The sequence below is a fragment of the Telmatherina bonti genome (genome assembly GCF_933228915.1).
Source record: "Telmatherina bonti genome assembly, chromosome: 12".
Lineage (NCBI taxonomy): Eukaryota > Metazoa > Chordata > Actinopteri > Atheriniformes > Telmatherinidae > Telmatherina > Telmatherina bonti.
The window spans coordinates 34489948-34517399 of record NC_136610.1 but is presented as its reverse complement, the minus strand read 5'-3'; the positions used below and the strand labels follow the sequence as shown (position 1 = coordinate 34517399).

At 38.3% G+C, this 27452-nt stretch overlaps 1 protein-coding gene across 1 annotated transcript; it reads left to right on the top strand.

Annotated features, from left to right (window-relative positions):
- Positions 1-27310, top strand: zdhhc2 (zDHHC palmitoyltransferase 2; the record flags this gene model as incomplete). The annotated part of the gene is made up of 13 exons (XM_079249841.1): positions 1-127; positions 2853-2879; positions 6695-6789; positions 9049-9169; positions 9248-9317; positions 9429-9461; positions 12805-12925; positions 13035-13073; positions 15462-15594; positions 16044-16170; positions 18420-18512; positions 18892-19007; positions 27270-27310. 13 exons carry the CDS (start codon positions 1-3, stop codon positions 27308-27310), a joined length of 1143 nt encoding a protein of 380 aa, XP_079105967.1.
- Positions 27311-27452: the final 142 nt, after the last annotated feature.

The following is a 27452-nucleotide window of genomic DNA, read 5'->3' as shown; positions in this document are numbered from 1 at the left end:
ATGGCACCGTCGGGCTCGCGGAGTGTCAAGTGGGGCTGCTGGAGAGTTTTATACTGGATCCCAGTCCTGTTCATCTCGCTCATTGTGGCTTGGTCCTACTACGCCTATGTTTTCCAGCTTTGCATAGGTAAGAACTGGCTGTGTGTGTGTGTGTGTGTGTGTGTGTGTGTGTGTGTGTGTGTGTGTGTGTGTGTGTGTGTGTGTGTGTGTGTGAGAGATGAACAGAAAGGGGGAAATGCCACTGGGGGCGTTATGTGGGGGATTCTTAACCCTTTCCATGGGGGGTAGGAGAGACATTTCTGTTTTATTTCTGTGTGGCTGGATGCAGAGTATAGTAGCCTATACTGGCTTCTTGTTTACGCAGTGTGTGGACAGTCACATGACCACAACACTTCAGCAAGCAGCCTGTGGTCAGAAAGAAGTGTCATTTGTGTGCCTTTATGTTGCAAAGCAGTTGTTAGATGTTTGAAAAGCAGAAGAACAGAAGGGATGGGAAGCCTGAGGTCATTATGAAGGAGCTTGAAGTGAATTTTCATGACATGTGCAGAATCACAGGATACAAGAAAGGGATTAGACCATCTGACTCCCCATCAGCATTAGCTTATAGTCTTACTGTATCTTCAGGCTCATGCATTCACTCAGTTTTGCTTTATGAATCTATCACCACCCCCACAAACATGATCAGGATTGTCTGCTGACTTTAACGGTCCTCCTGTCTGCTCAGTGCTGAATGGTTTGGCCAAAGTCAGCAGGCCTCCTCACTGAGCTGGGTTGACCTGGATAGTAATGTTTCTGTCTCAGAGGAGTCTCAGCAGCCTTCGCTTGTGCTCCATTTGGCAGCTTGTCAGACCAGTTGAAAGGAAAATGTCCTCTGTCAAAAAGAAGGGGATGAAGTGGGGAAGGTTTCATGAGAAGAAACAGAGGTGAACACAGGAGATGCTCTGAGTGGTTTCTTCCTTAAATCTGATCTTTGAAGCAATCTGGCTTCACCTGAACAGGAAAATACTCAACTTGAGAAGATTTACAGTAGTTCAGTGCAGTAAGATGATCACACTCGGTAAGATTTCCTGAACTGAGTAAACAACGTAGACTTTGGATAAGTGAGAAATGCCTTTAAACAAGTTCATTTAGCCCTTTTTTTCAGAAAAAAAAACCAGAAAAAAAAAACTCAAAATCAGCCTGTCAAGGCTTCTTTCTTCTTGTTTCTGTCTCACCGTGAAAGAAAAGATCCTAAAACGAGATGCTTTGAATTGTTTTTGTTGTTATTATTCTTAACAATGAGACAAATTTGCATCAAATGAAATTATCTGTAACGATGAATCAGATTTAAACAGTGCTTCACGTTGAATCTATGATCTATTCACTGCACTGGTGGCACAGCAGACTGATGGAAATGTGGCAGCCAGAGGAACCCTTTAAGTGTCTGACCCAAGGACTGATTGATCAGGATGCCAAGCGAAGCACCAATCTTCCAGTTACTGGACAACCGGCTCTACTGCCTGAACCACTGTGTGCACTGTACAAACAATTCAGCTTGTTCAGCTGATTTCATTCAGATCTTTTCTCTTAAAATATCAAGATCCTGCCTTGTATATCCACTTAAACAGGATTAAAAATACCTGAGATTGTGAGACCTGCTTAGATAGACAGTGTACCGACACCGGTGTGTGTGTGTGTGTGTGTGTGTGTGTGCTGATCGGTGAGACTCGAAAGCAGCAGGAATTGGTATGACGTGCCACAGTGAGGCCAGCCAGCATCTGTCACAGGATGAAGCCTTTCTAGAATTACAGGTCACCATGTATCTGCTGCAACTCATGAGATGTTATTCCGGATTAATGATAGCTGCAGGCTAAGATGAAAAGAAATGAAACCTTGAAACTATCTTGTTTTCCTGTGGAACAAAAGGGAAATTGTGATGCACTCAGGTCACATGGGACCTGATCGCAGATGAAAACAGCAGCGGTAGCAGCAGGGCAGCTGCTCAGGCCCCCAGCATGGGCGCCGCAGACAGACACAAAGCCAGTTGTGTGAAAGTATCATCAGCTGATACTTTTCAGCTCAGTTAATCCTATTGTCTGGCTTACATAATTCACCCCAAGCAATCTGCAGCTGACCCACTTTCCCTTAAAGCACCGAAAAGCAACTCCTTTGAACAGTTGGCCCTCTTTTAAAAAGATTTTGCTTGCTCTCAAAGCATTGTTGGGGAAAAAAAGTAACGCTGATATCTGATGGTCTCTCACACACATTAATATACATCCTTTGGCACAGACAAGATGTCAGAATTTTGGGGGTTTTTGGCCTCGATTCAGCTCCTTGGCTCACCTTTTCTTATGTTCTCGTGTGTTTGCTGCTTCCAGGGTGATTTGCTTGAAAGCCGCGAATCATAACTGACATATTAGGAGAAAATATGATGTCAAGCAGGAGCCCACGAACATAAGCGATGAGAGCTGCCGTTGATCTGTCAGCGTGACATCAGCATACAAAGATCGTTCACCAGTTTGTGGTTTAAATCTTTGGTGTTTCTGCAGGTTTTTACAGGGCATTCAGTTGTTTTCCTCAGCGATGCTTGACTTCACACCAGAACCAAACTGGCATGTTGCGTATTGATTTTGTGACCAGTGTGGTATTGGATGCAGGAATAAAGGCTCTAACAAGTCAGCATTTCTGGTATTGAATGCTCTGCAGTCAGACCCTGTTGATGGTTGCAGACGAATACGCCACATTTATGTTGTTACTGCATGAAGAAGTTAGAATAAAAAGACATTTGTTGTGTGTTGTCTTCCTGTATTGAACTTTACAGAAACTTTACTATAAAACCTGACTTGTTTTTTCTTTTCTGCTTGATTTTTCAGAGTCCATTGTGGACACGGGAGAAAAGGGTGAGTAGTTTATAATGCTGAGTAACGTCAAGATGAATCATAAGCTGCTCTGGATCTGCTATATGATGATCAGTTTGTAGGCCAGAGGAGGCTCAGCAGCCTTCGGCCTCCATCAAAACCCCATAATCAGCTTGTATCAGCTGGAAGTGTGTCATGTGGTTTTGACATTAACTCAGCATGATGTACAAGGCTTTTACTCAATGTGCTTTTCACATCCTGCGAGTGTAGAGATGAGTGGAAAGAGTCCAACTCTCATGCTGGTTTTAGGGATATAGACTGAAAAAGTTCTGCAGAACTTCAGGCTGGATCATTTTACAGATCAAAGGTCTGAACAGAGGTTTACAGTCCAGAGGAGTGGTTCCCAACCTGTGGTCTCTGACCCCCTAAAGTGGTCTCTAAGAGAGCAGGAGGGTCAGCGAGGCTTTGACTGGACAGAGCCTGAGTGATTATTATGATTCAGACCAGATCCACACAGAGACAAGATGAGGTTTTTTATGTTTCTGATGTTTTGTTCACATGGAACTGGTTTAGTACTGTATGGTTTAGTGAGGTCAGTTAGCTGGTGGAGCCACAGCAATGGAGTCCATGTCTACATTGGTAATCCTTTTTTTTTTCCTGCACATGTCAATAAAAAAATGCTTGAGGGACAACAAGCACACTGAACATCACATGGCATGCTGATCGGACCGCTGGTCCAGAGGACAAAGCCGACTTATTTTCAGGATTTTTTTTTAACTTTTCAGAAAGTAAAAAGATAAAAATTCAGCTTGTCATGTCTCGCACAGCCACTAGGGGGCAGTACTCAACACATGGAAGAGCTTGAGATGCAATAGGAGCCTCTTGGTTTTCTTTTGCTGATTGTTAGTTTTTAGTCCCAAATACAAAGAGCTTATCGGTAGTGATGTGCAATATCACTTATTTCCTTTCTGATAAAATTCAGGCTGGTACAGATCAGTGTGTCTCGACCCCTCGGGGGTTTTTATGTACCCCCGTGGCTAACAGGGGTATGTTAAGAGGTAAACAAAGAGAAATAACTTGTTCTATCTTTACTGTCTTTCTGATTTAATACATGTGACTTCAGTTCAGGTGGTCAGGGTGACTACACACATGTGGAAATGTACATGTATGTACATTTAAAACAATTTCTATGTCTGGAAAAGTTATGTCGATCACAATGTGAAATCCTGGATTTTTCACTTCCAGAACCTGGAATTAAAGATTGTCTGGTTTAATAGATGCATTGTGATCTGAAAGCTGGAATAAACATGGAAATATGTCATGATGTTCAAATGTGGACATAAAATAAAAAAACAACACTTTCATAAGTTTATACAAATAAAACATCAAATACTAACATAATGTATTTACTTGAATATATTTAATACATCTATAGTTAATAAAGTGTATTTAAAAATATCAAGTATCAAATAATAAATTTAAAAAGTATTAAAAATAAATAAATAATAAGAAATATTTTATACTTTTGTACATATATTAAAACAAAAACGAACGTGGAGTTTTAATTAATTTTTTTATTTTTCATTTAATTTTAAATACTTATCTAAGTATTTAAGTTTGCACTTTAAAAGAAGCAATAGACAGTTAAAGAATTTTAAATAGAATGCAAAATATTACTATTATTATTATTATTATTATTATTATTATTAATAATAATAATAATAATAATAATAATAATAGTAATAATAATAATAGTAATAATAATAATAATAATCATAATAAAAACAACGTGAAAGAAAGGTTTAAAGGATGGATAACGTATGTAAAATAATAATATTAATTCCAGTGCTGGGGAGGCTGGAAACCCTATAAGGGCTGATCAAGAAGCTCACCATAACAATCTAAATATAAGAATGAGTTAATTAGTTAATTCTACCTGGCAAAGTAAATAATAACAATAAAGCATAAATTAGATTAAATTAATTGTGACAAAGAACCAAATGTCTGTTTGAACCTTTAGATTGACAGCTACAGTAGCCAATCACAAGTTCTGTTTTGAGTTTGGTTGAAATCGTAACCACGACCTTGTGTGCGTCAATTGAAAAAGAGTGAGTAAGGGTCTGAAACACGTGCACATGTGCTTATATCTGTTAGTTGTATAGTTTGTACATGTAAGAAGGTGTGATAATAATATTTTATGTTAATTGTGAACCTGCTAACTTGTTAAGTACACTAATGCCGACAGCATTGTGGTAGCGCCTTACTAATCAGTATTTATTACTTTATAATTCAGATATGTTACTTATCTGTGTGACAGAACCACACTCAATACTAGGACAACCATCGTAAGCTAAAGTTTAATATTAAAGAAGACATCTGAATCATCTCTTACATGCATTCTTACCAATGCCAATCTGGCGGTCACAACAGTAATGAACCAGTTAACGTAGCTATCCCCAAAACATTCATTTTAGGTTATTATTGTACTGGTCCGACCCGCTAGAGATGAGATTGTGCTGCATGTGGCCCTGAACTACATCTTTTAGAAAAATTAAAAAAAATAAAATAAAGTTATGTACTTCAAATGAACACCTCCACATTTTGTCCCTCTTACACTTATATTACCTACCTGCAGCAGAACTCTGAGTGACATCTGCCTGGCTCTAACAGCGCCGGCCCGTCTGCAGATATCCTCATCACACCCTCATCACATCCGATGTCATGATCAATTCTTAAATGTTATCATTGATTCTTATGTTATGATCAGTTCTTAGATGTTATGATTGATTCTTAGATGTTATGATCGATTCTTATGTTTGGGTCGATTCTTAGATGTTCTGATTGATTTTTAGATGTTATGATTGATTCTTATGTTATGATCAATTCTCAGATGTTGTGATCGATTCTTAGATGTTTTGATCAATTCTTGGATGTTATGATCAATTCTCAGATGTTGTGATCGATTCTTAGATGTTCTGATTGATTTTTAGATGTTTCATGAGGTTTGTTGAGCAGGACACGACTGCAGCATCTATTCTATCTTATTTCATAAATCGCTGCTGCAGGCGGAAGAAGAAGTCGTTCTTACCACCTCAGTATTGACATATTTACCACAAAGAACAGAAATATCAATATCTTAATATTAGAATTGATTATAGAACATAAATATCAGGTATCGGAGGTATTGATAGTTCTGTATTGATCGGCACAATGTTACTAATGAGCTTCGGAGGAGAAAGCAGGCATTGTGAGGTTCTTACAATGGCAGAGCTTTCAGAGAAGATTCTGCGACTTTTCTGGATCTTTATCCTGTTTATTATGAAATCGAAGATGTGGACCAAGTTAACTGTCAGCTCATCAGCTTTTCATCAATACATATCGCAGACTGAAGACATGTTTGGGCATGGGAGAGGCTACTTTAGGCTCTTATGGCCCAGTAAAGCGCAAAATGTTGTCCAGTTATGGGGAGCCGGCCTGGTTATAGAGAAGATGGTGATTTTAGCGTTTCCACTGTTCTATAAATGTAGAGGAAATAAAGCCTTCTGCTGCACTGTTATCAAAACTAAATCTGACAATATTTAGACTGCAAATACATCAAACTTATATAATATATAACTTATATATTAATCAATGCAAATGTGTTAAAATAATACAAATTAGACTTTAAGTTTGAAAATTGAACTTAAATTTATTCGATCATGTCTGTTTGTGTTCTGGATCAATTTATACCAGCATTAAATTTCCATACAACATTAACTATTAATCAGTGTTATTGATTTCCAGTCCAAACTGGGAGGACGTGCTTCGTCGCCCACCACTGTAAACTGACAAAGACTTTATTGATGTTTTGCTTGCAGTCGTGTACCTGCTGGTGTACCATGTCCTCTTCATCATGTTTGTGTGGACGTACTGGCAAACCATCTTCACCAAGCCCATGAACCCCCTGAAGGAGGTGAGTGTGTCTGATGCAGAGGAGTCGGCTGGGATGATGAAGCGTGGCGAGGGAGTGAAGAGGAGGGCTGCAGCTTCCCTGTGTGACTGAACGCTGCATTTAGACTAATCCTACTTTCCGGTGGAAGCTGCACGTTAATGGTTCTGGTCCTGACCGCAGCACTTCCTGCTCAACACACTGAGTGCATGCATGCATTTCTTTTGCATTTCAATCTCCTCCTGGAGGTCCGAAGGGCTCAGGTGGCCCCTCAAAGTTCATTGGCCGCCCAGTTCAGACTAGTAGTTCAAAGTTATCATCATGGGAATTTAGGTAAATGCCCACTTTCTCTGCTTTTTCTGTATTAATGAAAGAATGCTACAGTACCTGCAAAGAGTTTTAACAACTTTAGAGTCTGTGGAAACTGTCTACATACGTAGCTAATCAGAGTGGGAATAAAGCAGGTACTGGGTTAGTCAGTGGGATTTGTGGGTTTGATGGTTTACCCTTGAAAACAGATCTGCAGTTCAGACAGCAATATGATGTTTAAAGCCAATATTTCCCATTTAGGTGAAATATTTTTTGTCTTTTTAATAGCAGTTAGCTTTTTCATGTCTCCTAGTATCCCTCAAATTTGTAAATTTATACAACAGAAAGAGCTCAAAGCTGCTTTTTTAACCCTTTAAACTTGCGATCTTCCCTTTACTAGAGGTAAAATTGCAGTGATTATGGTAAATTTCTTTAAAAATGGTAGAAATAAACCTGCCTGAGACACTCTACCTATTGCTTTGGGTATGTAAAACCAAAACTAAGTGTTTATTATATCACTGGTGTTGCAAATTTAAACCATTTTACTGTCATTATGTTGTTATTAACTTATATCTCAATCATTTATTAGAGCCCAAGCCAGGGCCGGATTAAAAGTGCAGAGGTCCCTGGGCCCGTGCCCATAATGTCCATTGGATAACCCGGGCTTGGCCCGAGTTATATGAAGAGTAGTTCGGGCCCTATTGTTTCCCAAATTTCTGTTGTTATTGTCAGCACATGGAGTGCAAGTTTGATCCCCCTAAACACCCATAAACAGTTGTGAAATTTGGCACACACAGCAAACCAGGCGAAACATTTGATAATCTGTGGTTTGCTCAGACTTCAATGCAAAAATCCCAAAATGAATTAGGTCCCGAATGTCTACTTTGATGTAGGACAAGGAAAGTTGGCACACATGTGTAACACCCTAAGACAAGCAAAAAAGTCAATCAAACATCTGTTGCCATGGCAATGGGGTGTCTGCCATCTTGGAGGTTGCGTTCTTTTTTTTTCTTTTTTTTTTTAACTTTACACAGATTTTATTTAAACTAGTCTTAAGGATTCATGTGATTGACTTGAAATTCGGCTGGAAGCTTCATGACAAGTTGGGGACCAAGCGCTATTGAAACTTATCGTGTAACCGTGGCAACCCACGGAAAAAACCTTCTCAACATGAAACACTGTTTACTCATATCTGCGTAGAAATAAATGGGATCTGCACCAAAATTGACAGCATTCATATTTGTTAGGTTGTTAACACATTACACCCTGCCATGTGAGGCTAAATAGGCAAATGAAGAGGGTGGTGGGGGTCACCACCCTCTTCATTTGGTGGGGGTCACCGCTTGGACTCAATAGATGCTGCTTGCGGCTTTAATTCTGATTATTCGTGTCCAAAACAAACATAAAAGTGCAAAGAAACATTTTTTTCTGGGAGATCAGGGTTTCCAAACACATAAGAATCCTTGTTTTTACACACTGATTTAACCAAAGTTAACAGTGATCCTGGTAGACATCGCTGTTGGTGGTATTCATTGATCGTCTCATTGTGGCCACCTCATTGCCTCAGAGGTGACATTCGTTCAGATGCTCATCACCTCATGTGAGACCCTTCCTTCGTCCATGAAACTCTGGAGGTTTTTGTGGTTTTAATCAATTTCTTGTACTGTTTTCATCATCTGAGTTATTTGTTTCCAGCGTTCAGGCATAAGTTGCCTCAGCACCTGAAAGTAATATCCCAGCTCTGCGCTGCTTCGCGCCTATTTCCCTTCTGGGGTATAAACATCCAGAACAAATATACCCTTCACCGGCGAGCAGCTCGCCGTAACAGACCACATTGATGACTCTCGCAGAACTCCTCGCTGATGTAGCAGAATAATTGAATCTGTTCTGACAGCTGCAGGGATACGGTAAACAGCACTTATGAGCGACTGATGAATCACAGCTGTTGTCTGTCTCTGCTCCCGCTCTACATAGTTTCACCTGTCCCACTCTGACAAGGAGCTCCTGGAGCGTGAAGACCGGGGGGAGTCTCAGCAGGAGATCCTGAGGAGGATAGCCAAGGATCTGCCGATATACACCCGCACCAACTCTGGAGGTCAGCGCTGTTTCAGCACACGCAGAAACACATAGAAACACGTAGACGTCCGGCTCTAATAGGTGTTTTTTTCCTCAGCAATCCGTTACTGCGATCGCTGCCAGCTGCTGAAGCCTGATCGATGTCACCATTGTTCAGCCTGCGATAAGTATGGCTCTCTGCTCCCGCACATACAGAGCACAAAGCCACACGGTGTCTGGCTTGCTGGCAGACAGAGTAAAGTTTAATTATACTGATGTGTGACCCTGCTGCATTACAGATGCATCCTGAAGATGGATCACCACTGCCCCTGGTATGCAGAGAAGCTCTTTTATTAAACATTTACTATATGATTTTTCAAATAGTGTCGGCGTGTTCATGTCACGTAATTTCCTGTTCATAAAAAGCCCAACAGATTAAAATGTGCTTCAGTAAATTCAGAATAGCATCAAGCTGCTCAACTCTGTTCAATATAACAAGTCTGTGTTCGACAGCTTCTCTTCCAGACACATTTTAGCAGCAAAGGGAGACGAAACAAACCTGATTTTAGTCCTTTTTGTTTTGGAAACATGATCTGTTTGCATGATCTATTTGTTCCAGATGAGAAACGAATGATTTATAACACAGGTGTGAAACTCCAGTCCTCCAGGGACCAGCATCCTGCAGGTTTTTGTTGTCTCCATGCTCCAACACATCTGAACGACACGAATGAATGTTGACAAGAAGCTGTTGGATCCATTTCATGTGAATCAGATGTGTTGGTGCAGGTAAGGAAAAACAAAAACCTGCAGGATACCGACCCTCGAGGACCAGCGTTTCAATACCCTCATGTAGAATATTAAATGTTAAAACATTTTCCTTAGTTCTCGATGTAAGACTTAAATATTTGCATTAAGACAAAAATCAATAAAAATAATTTGCATTTCTTTTGTTTCCTTGAGACAATAGCAGTAAGAAGCCACATTTCTTTTTATAACAAAAGGATCAGATAAGAGTTAATAATGTAGGAATTGTAGTTGAATAGTTGAAATCTGAAGCAGGAATGGAATAAAAACACTTTTGTTTGGTGTTACGTACCGAAGCCAAACAGTAAAGACGACTCATGCAGGTTTATTTCTGCAAGTTTGTAGATTTTCGTACCAAACGGCAGAACGAGCTGTTAACGGGTTAAAAGCTGCTCAGCTGAGTCTCACCAGAGCGACGTGTGACAGGTACATATGTCTGAAACACAGGGAGACGATAACGTGACTTAATATGAATCGGAACACATTAATGTGTCAAACTGTTTATCCATGCAGAAAGACAAGGTTGTGTTGCATGTAGACGGAACTGTGCACATTATTCTGTCTCTAACCTTTCTGAAAGGCTTTTTAAGCTTCAACCTGAACCACAAGGGTTGGGAGGGTAGAAAAGTTGTGCAGGATGAGATCTGAACCAGTGTGTGCATGAGAACCTTCTGTCATCCCCATTCATTCATCATGTGTTTATCATCCCATGGTATGGAGACGCTGAATTTGTGTTTCCGTAATGAACAACTCCAAGGTCCATAAGGAGGTAATAAGTCTGTGGATGTTTATTAATAAATAGTTATTAGAAAAAATGTTTGGTCATTAGACTCCGATGCTGCATGGAGGCAGATCGTGGTGCGATGGAGAACAGGCTGGACACTGTTGCTGGAGTTTCAGGAGGTGGGATGGAAACTGGAAAGAGAATGAAAGGAGTAATGGGATTTTAAAAAGAATGGGAAACAAACTGATTGGCATGGTGAGAAAGGAAACAGGAAGTGCAGTGTTGTCATGATTTATGTGGAAGATTTGGCAGAAGGGTAGCGGAGGAAAAGCCGGAGTAACAAGAAAGAAAAGTGTGATGGGATGGATCCGATTTCCCTGATTGAGCTTTGGCCAAAGCTTTGTTCGGACTGGCTGCTTGCCGCCATTGGCTCATCCAACTCCGCCCATATCCAAGTCTTTATCATGAAACTCCAACGTTTCACACAAACTGATGCACAGGTTGTGTGTCTGTTTCACATGTAACACAAATCTACACAGAATTTTACTTTCTGAAGGTTTGATATGATAAAAAAAAAAAAAAAACCCTGAGTAAAGCAGAAACAATCAGCCTGACAGGTGACTTTGTTACATCTCCTGAGAGGGGACAGCCTGATGGAGACAAGACAAGTATAGAGGATTGTAACATTTACTTACAGGACTTGGATGTGGCAGGATTATGGAACCTGTGGGAGAGGATGGGACATTAGGCTGAGCCAAAATCAAGGAAAACAATAAAACAAAACAAGGCCTCACTCAGACTCTACCCGTAAACCAAAACCAAACCAAATAAACTCCTACCTAACTAATCTGATAACCAGAGCTTGAGGTGGAAACAACTTCTAGCCCTAGTGTGTCTTTACAGTTTTTTCTCTACATGTGGAAATGTAAAGGGCGCCCCAACTTACCTGGTCCTCATGCCTCCCCACATACCTGTTCCACCAATTCAATTCAATTCAGATTTATTTGTGTAGCGCCGCTTCACAACAGTGTTGTCACAGGACACTTTACAGACACATCATTTCAATCCAATTCATACATATCCTATAATAGAAACCAACTGGTTGCATCGAGTCATGACTTGGATCCAATCCCCCATCCTGAGCTGCACGCGGCGACAGTGGGAAGGAAAAAACTCCCCTTTAACAGGAAGAAAACCTCCGGCAGAACCCGGCTCAGGGAGGGCAGCCGTCTGCCTCGACTGGTTGGGGTGGAGAGGACAGGAAAGACAGAACAACACGTACAACTGCACTTATTCAGGAAGACCTGCGGAAAAAAGGAGAAATAAGTCAGAGATGGCAATATTGTCATATATTTATACATTAATATATTAGAAAAATAGAGCGAGGTACATCTCAGTGCATCAATTGACATCGCCATTGCTACATAAGTAATGGATGGCTAGACTAAGGAACAAAGGAAAACAGAAGAGAGTGACTGATTGGAGCATCTGAATTTGAAGCAGCCAGTAAAGCCGAGGGTAGGCAGATCTCCACTTTACCTACTTGGAAACACCTGAGGAGATAACAGGGATGACAAGTTTTTCACAAGTGCAATGTTCTGCAGATCTCGGTTGGAACCAGTGCTTACTGGGCTTCATGTTGTCTTTCTATCATCGCCAACCAGTCTGACCAGTCTCCTCTGACCTTTGACATCAATATCTGGATATTTTCTCTTCTTCAGACCTTCTCTGGAAACCCTGGAGATGGTTGGGAGTGAAAATCCCAGTAAATACTCAGAGCAACAACCTGCAACGTTCAGTCATGTACATCTTCCTTCTTCCTCATTCACCGTGTTGAGTTGCTGCCATGTGATTGGCTGATTAGATCGCCGCGTTTAAAAGGAATTACCTGAAACATGAAGTCAGGTCGAGGTGCATCGCTGTTGCCATGGAAGCTGAAAGTAGTCCAGCACGTGGTTACTTCTAGTAGGTTTTTTATTTTTCATTTTAACCAACAAATAACCAATGCTGAAAGTCTCACTGCACTCACCATCGTGTTGATGGAAACAGTGTTCAGTAAACCAGTTTACTTCCCTCCCCCCTTTCACTGGACAGTCCAGACAATAAGCAGCGAACAATCACCAACCTGCTTGTTTTTCCTGTTGCAGGGTGAACAACTGTGTGGGATTCTCCAACTACAAGTTTTTCATGCTGTTCCTGGCGTACTCGCTGCTTTACTGCCTTTTTATAACTACAACAGACCTTCAGTACTTCATTAAGTTTTGGACAGTAAGTACTGCTGTTGTCATTTTTCCACACACTGTATGATATCACAAGAATACAAAGAAAAAGTACGTATAGATGTCTGTTTTATGATTTTATTTGATCTTTTCACAAGGCCGGAGGTAGAGCACATTTCCGCCTAAAAGAATACCTGGTATGACTCAAGCTGGTAGTTGGTGGCGCTGCAGTAGAAACCAGTCACAGTGGCATGCACCAGTCTGGGCACCCCAAGGGATTTGAGTTCGCAGGTTGCTTTGCCCAAGCTGAGGTTTTAATGAGCTTGTTTAGGTTGTGGTTCCTCATTGCATCGCAGCTTGTGGCGCGGGCAACATCTCCCATTGCAGAGGGAAATGGATTAAATCAAACACCAGTAAATTCTGGAAGCAAACATCCCGCCATCTGTGCAAAAAGATGAAGATGAGAAGCGACGGCTCGGCAACACATTGCTGATTTTGTCATCGGTTCCTCAGATCTTCCGGTTAAATCACACTTTTTCTACACAAATAAGGAAAATTTAAGTCAGTTTAATTTCAGTTTGGATTTGTTTGTGCATCACCAGTTCACAACAACGTCAGACCAACTGGGTACAATGTAGTAATAATCCAGTTAAGATAAATCCAATCCATGATCCATATCTGTCCAGTTCATATGTTAATGTTGTATGTTACAAACAGAGACAAATGAGCGGAGGGAAAATGGAGGGAAGTGCTCAGTGCATCGGGGGACATCCTTCACTTTTCTGAGTCTGTTTTGCAAGTTTTTATTTATTTTTATTTGGATGGGAAGACGCAAATAAATGAACATTTCAGCAAATTTACATGTAAACATGCCAGATTATAACCTCAGGCTAGTTTCTATCTGTTGCCTCCAAAATATGTTCAGGGAAACATGGAAAAGGTAAACTAATAAAAAGCAAAATAACAATAAAATAAATGCTACAGTATCTGAAAAAAACATAGTAAATGTCCAGTTGTGTGAGAAAGAAGCTCCGACATGCATTAACATAAGTAAAGGGATGGAAGCGGCTTAACCAATTCAGCCATGACCCAATTTTTTTTTTTAAAAAGGGAAGTTGTACATTTGATCTTACAGGTTTGTGGGTTGGTTCTGCTTCCTGAACCCAAGCTGGCAGCTGGTTCTGCCTCTAGAACCTCTAGAACCCACAGGAACCCAGCAGACTGATGAGATCTTTAAGATTCAAGGAAGCCAGAAGAATTACAGATGGAGGAACAACAGTGGACTTCTGTTTCATTTTAAACATGCAGAATCAGCGATAATACAGAGAATGTATTCTTAATAACGGTGGGGTTTATTAGGATTTATTTTCTCTCTCCGTTTTGTCAGTCTTTCTGATCCAGCATGTGCATTTTGACAACTTTACAGAACCATTTACCATGTCATTTACCGTACAGATAGCATGCGTTGCTATAGACACACATGCTGTCTGTTCTGCTGCAGGCTGCATTGGTAAGTTGCTGTGTGAAAAGAAGGGTCCTGGTTCAAAACCCAGGGGCTTCTCTGTCTGCAGTCCTTACCTGCTTTACCACAAAGCAGAGCCTCTGTGTTTATAGAGGGGGGACGTAAAAGCAAAGCGCTTCAGGTCACATGACCCCATGAAAGACGGATTCGCTATTTCTGAAGAGGGCAGCCCCCTTAGAGCGCTGACATGCATCAATCCCTGTATACTGACCCCAGAAATCCTCCATTATTACTCACATTAGTAACAAAAGATACACAATATGTCTTTGATCCGTCTCATGTAATACAGTGGACACCATTTTAAAGGCTGTTTTCTCGTATATTCATAGGTGTGGATGGTTTATTTGCGATTTGGTCACTTCAGTAGACATTAGAGTCACCCACTCACTGAAGAACAAACAAATAAAGTATAAATTTCATAATTACACATAATCACCTCATAATTTACCTCAGTGATAAACAGGACAAGAAAATGAAACTGGGTCATTTTATAGAATATTTCTGTTTTATAAATATGACAATATGTTATTTTATAAATATTTCTATAGAACAGATAAAATAAACTAAATAAAAAGTCAAATAACATTAAAGACAAAGAAAAATGTCTCTATACATGTTTGTAGTTGCAAAATATTGTATGTGAATAAATGTGGTATTGATTTTTTAAAATCCATGCATCAGAGGGTTAAACTATCATACAACTTGATTGTTCGTGTGTGTATGTGTGTGTGTGTGTGTGTGTGTGTGTGTGTGTGTGTGTGTGTGTGATGCATTAACCAAAAAGAGTGACTAATCTTTTTATTTAAGCTCTTTTTAAAAAAGAAAAACTGATTCTGAACTCATCCTGATTTCATTCTGAACTTTTTGTTCTGCAGAAATCAGGTAAGCTTCACGGTTCCTCATTTTCAGCGAGGGGTGCCTAAACTTTTGCATTTCACATGACTAAGCATAACGCACAATAGAATTAGATTTTAGCTGCTGTGGTTCATCCTGTAGACTCCACCTGCTCACATTTTCCTCTCTGCTTTGTGTAGCTCTGCTAACATGTCGCTCTTCATCCCAGAAAGGCCTCCCAGACACTCAGGCGAAGTTCCACATCCTCTTCCTCTTCTTCTCAGCCTCCATGTTTTCCGTCAGCCTGGCCGCGCTCTTCATCTACCACTGCTGGCTTGTCTGCAAGAACAGATCCACGCTCGGTAAGGAGCCTAGTCGTCTCCTACTGGTTACTTCCACTCGCCTCTGCACGAAGACGAGATGTCTCAGTGATATTTTTGATGAACCTCTTGGGGTTGTGAGCACTTTTCATTATGAGGGCACAGCGGTGCACTTTGTCTGCATGCATTTAGGAGAGCGGATTATCCAGAGGGGTATGTTACATTGTAACGCAGAGACACCGGGCTTGGAGCAGTAAGCAGCTTAGAAGCAGAAACTGATATGTAGTCCAGAAGGAGAAGTCACACCTGGTGAAACGGTGTGAGATCTGCACAACAAAGACGTTCATTCAGGGTCATTCCATTGAAGTGCGGCAGAAACGGCTCCTCTTGATCTGAATGAACTCCTGTCGTCAGCCTGGATAACAGATTGTGTAAATCTGCTGTTAATTCATCTGCACAGAACACTGACTCTTCTCTGTCCGTCATTCTAGAGGCGGTGCGCGCGCCGGTGTTTCGTCACGGCCCGGACAAGAACGGCTTCAGTCTGGGTTTCACCAAGAATTTCCGCCAGGTCTTTGGTGATGAAGTTAAATACTGGCCTGTTCCCATTTTCTCTAGGTAAGATGATCTGTCAGAGTGGTTTAAGAGACAACAACACTTATCAAATAAAACAGTCGTGTCAGACTTCCTCTGTTTGGACTGGTTATGTGATCAGCAACATCAAAACCAGTCATCTGATGAAACGAGCAGATAAAAAAAATGTTAATGCTGCAAGTCAGTGATGCATCTGCAGGAACACATGATGGATCTGGTTATGTGGTACCTCAGGATTGCTGCTGTTGTACATGAGATAGCGACGTCAGAACCAGTTAGTCATCTTTCAACCATTCAGTCAGTAAAGTCGTCTTATGTCTCAAAGTGTTGAACTCAACTCGGCTCCACTTTCCCAAGCATGCACGAGAAACCCAAAGTGCTTTACAGTTCAAGAAATATAAAAGATTAATATTGCCCTGTGTTTTAAGTGCTGCACACAAAATGCAAAAGACAAACAAATAAACAAAAAACACCTACACACTCAAACTTGTGTTCCAAGAACAATATAAAACCTTAAAAGCCTTGCCTGCTAGTTTAACAGCTTTTAATTTCTTTCAAAACAAAGGTTACGGCACAGACCTGATTTATTCTCACTACAATGACATTAATAGTAATTTCTGAATCGTTTAAAGAGCATGTTGCAGGTTAGAACATCCTTACATCAATGTGACGTGTTGCGGCGAAAAAAGAACCCCTGCGTGGAAAGCACCCAGTTGCAAGAAGCGCAGTAACGCAATCTCACCTGTAGATGGCGTGTATTCATTCTTTTTAAGGGTAATAATGAATACACGCCATCTAAAGGTGAGATGCTGTTACTGCATTTCTTGCAATTGGGTCTTGGCAGGGACTCGCATCTCGTCTCGCCCGGAAAATACAAATTTGATTAAAGAGGTTGAACTTAGAGGGGGTTGTGAGCATGGGGGTGGATGATTGACATAAAGCGAACTGCCTGTGTGAATCCAGAGCTAACAGGAGCTAACCAACTAACGGAGGTAAGCAGGCAACAGCTAAGTGACGTTATTAAGCAGCTAAAAACCGCAGTTGTTCTACGTTCTACTCAATTAAATCAGGAGATTGGGTACCCTTCAATCAAAACGTCACACCACTAAATATGCCAAATTTTTATATTAAATTACTTTTAAACCGGGGGAGTTAGAAAAAAATTCACTCCCCCCACAGTTGTCATGAAGGTAAACCTGACCTATTAAACCGAAAATGGATTTTTGAACCAGGCTGTAAACCTGTTTATTTCTGCTGTGAAGTTGGTCTTTTTAACATGGGAGTCTATGGAGATTTGCTTTGTGTTGGAGCCCCTAGTGGATGAAGGGGGAACTGCTGTTTATGCACTTCCGCACAGGCTTCACTTTTAACCACCGAAGATTGCAGCTAGGTATTTATAAGTGTATTTTTATTCAACTTTGGTTCCTACAGTATTTTTCTACCAATTGGTTTAAGAAGGGTTCTAACCCGCAACATGCTCTTTAAACAAACACACACATCACAAATAATTTCATTTAGTATTTTTCTTTTCTTAGAAAACCTACCTCATTCTGCCAGTTCAGTTTTTTGTCAATGAGTGATGGATTATTTCACTCTGCAACAAACTCTTAGTGGTTCAACAAAACAGAAAGTACCAGAAGATAGCTGCAGCATAACAGCATCATCATCACTATAAATCGATGCACAAGCTTCGACTCGGCAATATCACTAATTCCTGCTGATAGAATGAGCACCATTATGATTATACAGCCGTTGCTAGATGCTAAAAATTTCCACCTCAGACTTCATTCTCACAGTCTGGAAGTAGAAGGCAGCTGAATCCCGTTTTGTTCCAGATGCCTGACAAATAACCTGCTCCGAAATAGTTTGCTGTTGACCATCGATCATTGCCATCCGAGCAGGAGAAAGTAACTTCTAGACGATGTAACAAACTCTTGTGTGTCATGAATGAAATATTAAACTCAAATGTAATGAGTCCCACTCGTTGATGCATCTGCAGGCTCGAGTGTTTAGCATCTTCAGCCTTGGTGTTCTGAAATAACCAGGAGCTTTTTGGTGATTAATGTTACCTCATAAAGGGACATTTTTCTAACTGGATGTCTCACTGCACCGCTGCAGTTCAGCTTTAACTTTTACCACCCCCCTTCTTTTCTTTAATCCTGTTGTTTTGGCTTTGCCAATGTCTGCATTTTTTTTTTTAAATTTAATTTATAAACCTATAGTAAGCACATTCATGAAAATGACTGAAACATTTCCTTTAATCTTTTCTCCAGTTCAGGTGATGGTTGCTCGTTCCCGACCTGCCTGGTGAATCTGGACCCCGAGCAGCCCTCATCCCCCACCGGCTCTAGCTCTGTCAGCAAGATGTGAGCAAAAAGAAGAACACATTTATGAGAATGAAAGAAAAGAAAAAAAAGAGGTCAATTTACAATAGCTCTATTGGACAGGGTTCCAAACCCCAGTTCTCCAAGGCTGGTATCCTGCAGGTTTTGGTTGTTTTCCCTGCACCAACACACCGGATTCTAATCAGATGGATCCAACTTGGCAACCTGCTCATTTGCTCAGGTGTGTTGAAGCATTAAGACAAAAAACCTGCAGGATATTGGCCTTGGAGGACTAGAGCTTGACACCTGTGGTCTAGAAGCATCAGATTATAGTATTAAAAATGATGCTATTACAATAGGGACTTTCAAAAAGATTTTTCAAGAATTCTTGCTAACAAGCCTGCTTTTGTTTGTATTTTAGTTCCACAGAGAGCCGCCAGTTCCCCTCCAAACCGCTCCGGGAGAGCCAGAGTCGACTGCTCACCAGCACACCCTCCTGGTCAGACAATGAAGGTGCAACAGACAAAGACAGAAAGGGCAAGGCACCTTTATTTCTGCCTGATCATAATGTATACATAGAAGTGCAAAAAATTCTGCATGTATGTATGTATGTATGTATGTATGTATGTATGTATGTATGTTTGTATGTTGGTATGTATGTATGTATGTAAGTATGTAGATATGTAGGTATGTATGTATGGAATATATTTATGTATGTATGGATGTATGTATGTATGTATGAATGTATGTATGTATGTATGTATGTATGTATGTATGTATGTTTGTATGTATGTACGTATGTATGTATGTATGTATGTATGTATGTATGTATGTATGTATGTATGTATGTATTTATGTATGTAGGTATGTAAGTATGTATGTATGTATGTATGTATGGAACATATGCATGTATGTATGTATGTATGTATGTTTGTATGTATGGAATATATGTATGTATGTATTTCTGTATGTATGTATGCGTGTATATATGTATGTATGTATGTAGATATGTATGTATGTATGTATGTATGTTTGTATGCATGTATGTATTTATATGAATGTATGCGTGTATGTATGTATGCATGTACGTATGCATGTGTGTATGTTTGTATGTATGTATGTATGTATATATGTATGTATTTATGTATGTATGTATGCATGTGAGTATGTATGTAGGTATCTACGTATTTATGCATGTATGTATGTATGAATGTCTGTATTTGTGTACGTACGTATGTATGTATATATTAATGTATGTATGTTTGTATGTATGTATGTATGTATGTATGTATGTATGTATGTATGTAAGTATGTACGTATGTATGTATTTATGTATGTATGTATGTATGTATATATGGATGTAAGTGTGTAGGTATGTATGCATGTATGGAACATAATTATGTATGTATGTATGTATGTATGTCTGTATGTATGTACGTACGTATGTATGTATATATTAATGTATGTATGTATGTTTGTATGTATGTATGTATGTACATATGGATGTCAGTATGTATGTAGGTATGTATATATGTATGTATTTAAGTATGTACGTATGTTGGTATATATGTATGTATGTATGTATGGAACATATGTATGTATGTATGAATGTCTGTATGTATGTACGTACGTATGTATGTATATATTATTGTATGTATGTATGTATGTATGTATGTATGTATGTATGTATGTATGTATGTATGCATGTGAGTATGTAGGTATGTACGTATGTATCTATTCATGTATGTATGTATGTATGTATGTATGTATGTATGTATGTATGTATGTATGTATGTATGAATGTCTGCATGTATGTACGTATGTATGTATGTATATGTTAATGTATGTATGTATGCATGTGAGTATGTATATATGTATGCATGTATGTATGTATGTCTGTATGTATGTATGTATGTATGTATTTATGCATGTGAGTATGTATGTATGTATGTATGTATGTATGTATGTAGACATGTATGTAGACATGTATGTATGGAAAATATGTATGTATGTATGTGTGTATGTATGTGTGTATGTTTGTATGTATGTATGTTTGTATCTATGTATGTATGTTTGTATGGATGTATGTATGTATGCATGTATGTACGTATGCATGTCAGTATGTATGTAGGTATCTACGTATGTATGTATTTAAGTATGTATGGAACATATGTATGTATGTATATATGTATGTATGTATGAATGTCTGTATGTATGTACGTACGTATGTATGTATATATTATTGTATCTATGTATGTATGTTTATATGTATGTATGTATGTATGTATGTATGCATATGAGTATGTATGTAGGTATGTACGTATGTATGTATTTATGTATGTAGGTATGTATGTATGTATGTCTGTATGTATGTATGTATGTATGGATTTCTGTATGTATGTATGAATGTCTGTATGTATGTACGTATGTATGCATGTATATATTAATGTATGTATGTATGTATGCATGTGACTATGTATGTAGGTATGTATGTATGCATGTGAGTATGTATGTAGGTATGTACGTATGTATGTATTTATGTATGTAGATATGTATGTATGGAAAATATGTATGTATGTATGTATGTATGTAAGTATGTAGGTATGTAGGTATGTATGTATGGAATATATTTATGTATGTATGGATGTATGTATGAATGTATGTATGTATGTATGCATGTGAGTATGTATGTAGGTATGTATGTATGTATGTATTTATGTATGTAGGTATGTAAGTATGTATGTATGTTTGTATGGAACATATGCATGTATGTATGTATGTATGTTTGTATGTATGGAATATATGTATGTATGTATAAATTTATGTATGTACGTATGTATGTATGTATGTCTGCATGTAGGTATGTATGGATGTAAGTTTGTAGGTATGTATGCATGTATGGAACATAATTATGTATGGATGTCTGTATGTATATATGAATGTCTGTATGTATGTAGATACGTATGTTTGTATCTTTCTATGTATGTAGGTATGTATGTATATATGTGTATGTATATATGGAACATATGTATGTATGTATGTAAGTATGTATGTATGTATGCATGCATGTAGGTTTGTAGGTATGTATGTATGTATGTATGGAACATATGTATGTATGTATATATGTATGTATGAATGTCTGTATGTATTTACGTACGTATGTATGTATATATTATTGTATGTATGTATGTATGTAGGGCTGCACTGTGGCGCAGTGGTTAGCACTGTGGCCTCACAGCAAGAAGGTCGCTGGTTCAATCCTTGGCTGGTTTGGTCATTGGCCTTTCCATGTGGAGTTTGCATGTTCTCCCCGTGTATGCGTGGGTTCTCTCCAGGTACTCCAGCTTCCTCCCACCATCCAAACACATGCATGTTAGGTTAATTGGTCACTCTAAATTGCCCCTAGGAGTGAGTGTGAGCATGAGTGGTTGTTCATCTCTCTGTGTGTGGCCCTGCGATGGACTGGCAAGCTGTCCAGGGTGTACCCTGCCTGTCGCCCAAAGCCGGCTGGGATGGGCTCCAGCTTCCCCGCAACCCTGAATTGGAATAAGCGGTTTGGAAAATGTATGTATGCATGTATATATGCATGTAGGTATCTATGTATGTATGTATGTATGGAACATATGCATGTTTGTATATGTATGCATGTAAGTATGTTTGTATGTATGGAATGTTTGTGTGTATGTATATATGGAACATATGTATGTATGTATGTATGTAAATATGCATGCATGTAGGTTTGTAGGTATGTATGGAACATATGCATGTATGTATGTATGTATGGAACATATGTATGTATTTACGTACGTTTGTATGTATGTATGTATGTAGGGCTTGTATGTATGTGTGGCGCAGTGGTTAGTACTGTGGCCTCAATGCAAGAAGGTCGCTGGTTTGGTCATTGGCCTTTCTGTGTGGAGTTTGCATGTTCTCCCCGTGTATGCGTGGGTTCTCTCCAGGTACTCCGGCTTCCTCCCACCATCCAAACACATGTATGGAACATATGAATGTCTGTATGTCTGCATGTATGTATGTATGGATGTAAGTTTGTAGGTATGTATGCATGTATGGAACATAATTATGTATGGATGTCTGTATGTATATATGAATGTCTGTATGTATGTAGATATGTATGTTTGTATCTATGTATATATGTGTATGTATATATGGAACATATGAATGTCTGTATGTATTTACGTACGTATGTATGTATATATTATTGTATGTATGTATGTATGTAGGGCTGCACTGTGGCACAGTGGTTAGCACTGTGGCCTCACAGCAAGAAGGTCACTGGTTCAATCCTTGGCTGGTTTGGTCATTGGCCTTTCCATGTAGAGTGTGCATGTTCTCCCCGTGTATGCATGGGTTCTCTCCAGGTACTCCAGCTTCCTCCCACCATCCAAACACATGCATGATAGGTTAATTGGTCACTCTAAATTGCCCCTAGGAGTGAGTGTGAGCATGAGTGGTTGTTCGTCTCTCTGTGTGTGGTCCTGCGATGGACTGGCGAGCTGTCCAGGGTGTACCCTGCCTGTTGCCCAAAGCCAGCTGGGATGGGCTCCAGCTTCCCCACGACCCTGAATTGGAATAAGCGGTTTGGAAAATGAATGCATGTATGTATGGAACATATGTATGTATATATGCATGTAGGTATCTATTTATGTATGTATGGAACATATGCATGCATGTATGTATGTTTGTAGATATGTATGTGTGCATGTGAGTATTTATGTATGTTTATATGGAACATATGCATGTATGTATGTATGTATAAATTTATGTATGTTTGTATGTATGTATGTATGTGTATGTATGTATGTATGCATGCATGCATGTAGGTTTGTAGGTATGTATGTATGTATGGAACATATGCATGCATGTATGTATGTTTGTATATATGTATGTATGCTTGTATGTATGTATGTATGGAACATAATTATGTATGTATGTATGTATGAATGTATGTATGTATTTACATACGTATGTATGTATATATTATTGTATGTATGTATGTATGTATGTAGGGCTTGTATGTATGTGTGGCGCAGTGGTTAGTACTGTGGCCTCAATGCAAGAAGGTCGCTGGTTCAATCCTTGGCTGGTTTGGTCATTGGCCTTTCTGTGTGGAGTTTGCATGTTCTCCCCGTGTATGCGTGGGTTCTCTCCGGGTACTCCAGCTTCCTCCCACCATCCAAACACACGTATGTATGTATGGAACATATGAATGTCTGTATGTAGGTATGTATGGATGTATGGAACATAATCATGTATGGATGTCTGTATGTATATATGAATGTCTGTATGTATGTAGATATGTAGGTATGTATGTTTGTATGTATGTATGCATGCATGTAGGTTTGTAGGTATGTATGTATGGAACATATGCATGCATGTGTTCCATACATACATGTATGGAAAGGTCATTGGCCTTTCCATACAGAAAGGCCAATGACCAAACCAGCATACGTATGTATGCATATATTATTGTATGTATGTTTGTATGTATGTATGTATGCACGTGAGTATGTATGTAGGTATGTACGTATGTATGTATTTATGTATGTAGGTATGTATGTATGTACGTATGAATGTCTCTATGTATGTACGTACATAAATATGTATATATTAATGTATGTATGTATGTATGTATGTATGTATGTATGTAAGCATGTGAGTATGTATGTAGGTATGTATGTATGTATGTATTTATGGATTTAAGTATGTATGTCTGTATGTCTGTATGTATGTATGTATGTATGTGTGTGTATGTATGCATGTGTATATGTATGTATGTTTGTATGTATATATGTATGTATGTATGCGAGTATGTATGTAGGTATGTATGTATGTTTATATGTATGGAAAATATGAATGTGTGTATGGAAAATATGTAGGTATGTATGTAGGTATGTATGTGTGTATGTATGTATGTATGTAGATATGTATGTATGCATGTATATATGCATGTATGTGTGTATGTATGTATGTTTGTATGTATGTATGTATGTATGTAGATATGTATGTATGCATGTATATATGCATGTATGTGTGTATGTATGTATGTATGCATGTATGTATGTATGTCTGTATGTATGTATGCATGTGAGTATGTATGTAGGTATCTACGTATGTATGTATTTAAGTATGTAGGTATGTAGGTATGTATGTATGGAGCATATGTTTGTATGTATATATTTATGTATGTGTGAATGTCTGTATGTATATGCATACGTATGTATGTATATATCAATGTATGTATGTATGTATGTATGTATGTATGTATGTATGTATGTATGTATGGAACATATGCATGCATGTATGTATGTTTGTATATATGTATGTATGCTTGTATGTATGTATGTATGGAACATAATTATGTATGTATGTATGTATGAATGTATGTATGTATTTACATACGTATGTATGTATATATTATTGTATGTATGTATGTATGTATGTAGGGCTTGTATGTATGTGTGGCGCAGTGGTTAGTACTGTGGCCTCAATGCAAGAAGGTCGCTGGTTCAATCCTTGGCTGGTTTGGTCATTGGCCTTTCTGTGTGGAGTTTGCATGTTCTCCCCGTGTATGCGTGGGTTCTCTCCGGGTACTCCAGCTTCCTCCCACCATCCAAACACACGTATGTATGTATGGAACATATGAATGTCTGTATGTAGGTATGTATGGATGTATGGAACATAATCATGTATGGATGTCTGTATGTATATATGAATGTCTGTATGTATGTAGATATGTAGGTATGTATGTTTGTATGTATGTATGCATGCATGTAGGTTTGTAGGTATGTATGTATGGAACATATGCATGCATGTGTTCCATACATACATGTATGGAAAGGTCATTGGCCTTTCCATACAGAAAGGCCAATGACCAAACCAGCATACGTATGTATGCATATATTATTGTATGTATGTTTGTATGTATGTATGTATGCACGTGAGTATGTATGTAGGTATGTACGTATGTATGTATTTATGTATGTAGGTATGTATGTATGTACGTATGAATGTCTCTATGTATGTACGTACATAAATATGTATATATTAATGTATGTATGTATGTATGTATGTATGTATGTATGTAAGCATGTGAGTATGTATGTAGGTATGTATGTATGTATGTATTTATGGATTTAAGTATGTATGTCTGTATGTCTGTATGTATGTATGTATGTATGTGTGTGTATGTATGCATGTGTATATGTATGTATGTTTGTATGTATATATGTATGTATGTATGCGAGTATGTATGTAGGTATGTATGTATGTTTATATGTATGGAAAATATGAATGTGTGTATGGAAAATATGTAGGTATGTATGTAGGTATGTATGTGTGTATGTATGTATGTATGTAGATATGTATGTATGCATGTATATATGCATGTATGTGTGTATGTATGTATGTTTGTATGTATGTATGTATGTATGTAGATATGTATGTATGCATGTATATATGCATGTATGTGTGTATGTATGTATGTATGCATGTATGTATGTATGTCTGTATGTATGTATGCATGTGAGTATGTATGTAGGTATCTACGTATGTATGTATTTAAGTATGTAGGTATGTAGGTATGTATGTATGGAGCATATGTTTGTATGTATATATTTATGTATGTGTGAATGTCTGTATGTATATGCATACGTATGTATGTATATATCAATGTATGTATGTATGTATGTATGTATGTATGTATGTATGTATGTATGTATGTATGTATGTATATATGGAACACATGTATGTATGTATGTATGTATGTATGTATGTATGTATGTATGTATGTATATATGGAACACATGTATGTATGTATGTATGTATGTATGTATGCATGTAGATTTGTAGATATGTATGTATGTATGGAACATATGCATGCATGTATGTATGTTTGTATATATGTATGTATGCTTGTATGTATGTATGTATATACGGAACATATGTATGTATGTATGTATGAATGTCTGTATGTATGTACGTACGTATGTATGTATATATTATTATATGTATGTATGTATGTATGTGTGTATGTATGCATGTATGTGTGTATGTTTGTATGTATGTATGTATGTAGATATGTATGTATCCATGTATGTATGTATGTATGTATGTATGTTTGTTTGTATGTATGTATGTATGTATGCATGTATATATGCATGTATGTGTGTATGTATGTATGTATGTATGCATGTATGTATATAGATATGTATGTATGCATGTATGTGTGTATGTATGTATGTATGCATGTATGTATGTATGTATGTATGTATGTATGTATGTATGTATGTATGTATGTATGTATGTATGTATGTATGTTTGTTTGTTTGTATGTATGTATGTATGTATGTATGCATGTATATATGCATGTATGTGTGTATGTATGTATGTATGTATGCATGTGAGTATGTATGTAGGTATGTATGTATGTTTGTATGTATGGAAAATATGTATGTATGTATGTATGTATGTGTGTATGTATGTTTGTATGTATGTATGTATGTATGTATTTATATATGTATGTATGTATGTATGTATGTATGTATGTATATATGTATGTATGCATGTATGTAGATATGCATGCATGTATTCATGTGTATGTATGTATGTATGTATATAGGTATGCAGATATGTATCAATGTCTATCCATCCATCCATCCATCCATCCATCCATCCATCTATCTATCTATCTATCTATCTATCTATCTATCTATCTATCTATCTATCTATCTATCTATCTATCTATCTATGTCTGACTTGGTTTAATCTGTGTTTGCCCAGGTGCCAGTAACCCTGTGATGACCATAGAGAATGAGGCATAATGCTGGTCACGGTTGGCATCTTCAAAGCAGAAACGTAAGCCAACACTCTCAGAAACTATGATGATCAAACCATGGAGGATCAACACCTTCACATGTATGTGTAACCCCCCCATTCCTCTCACACACAGGTCCATGCTGCCCC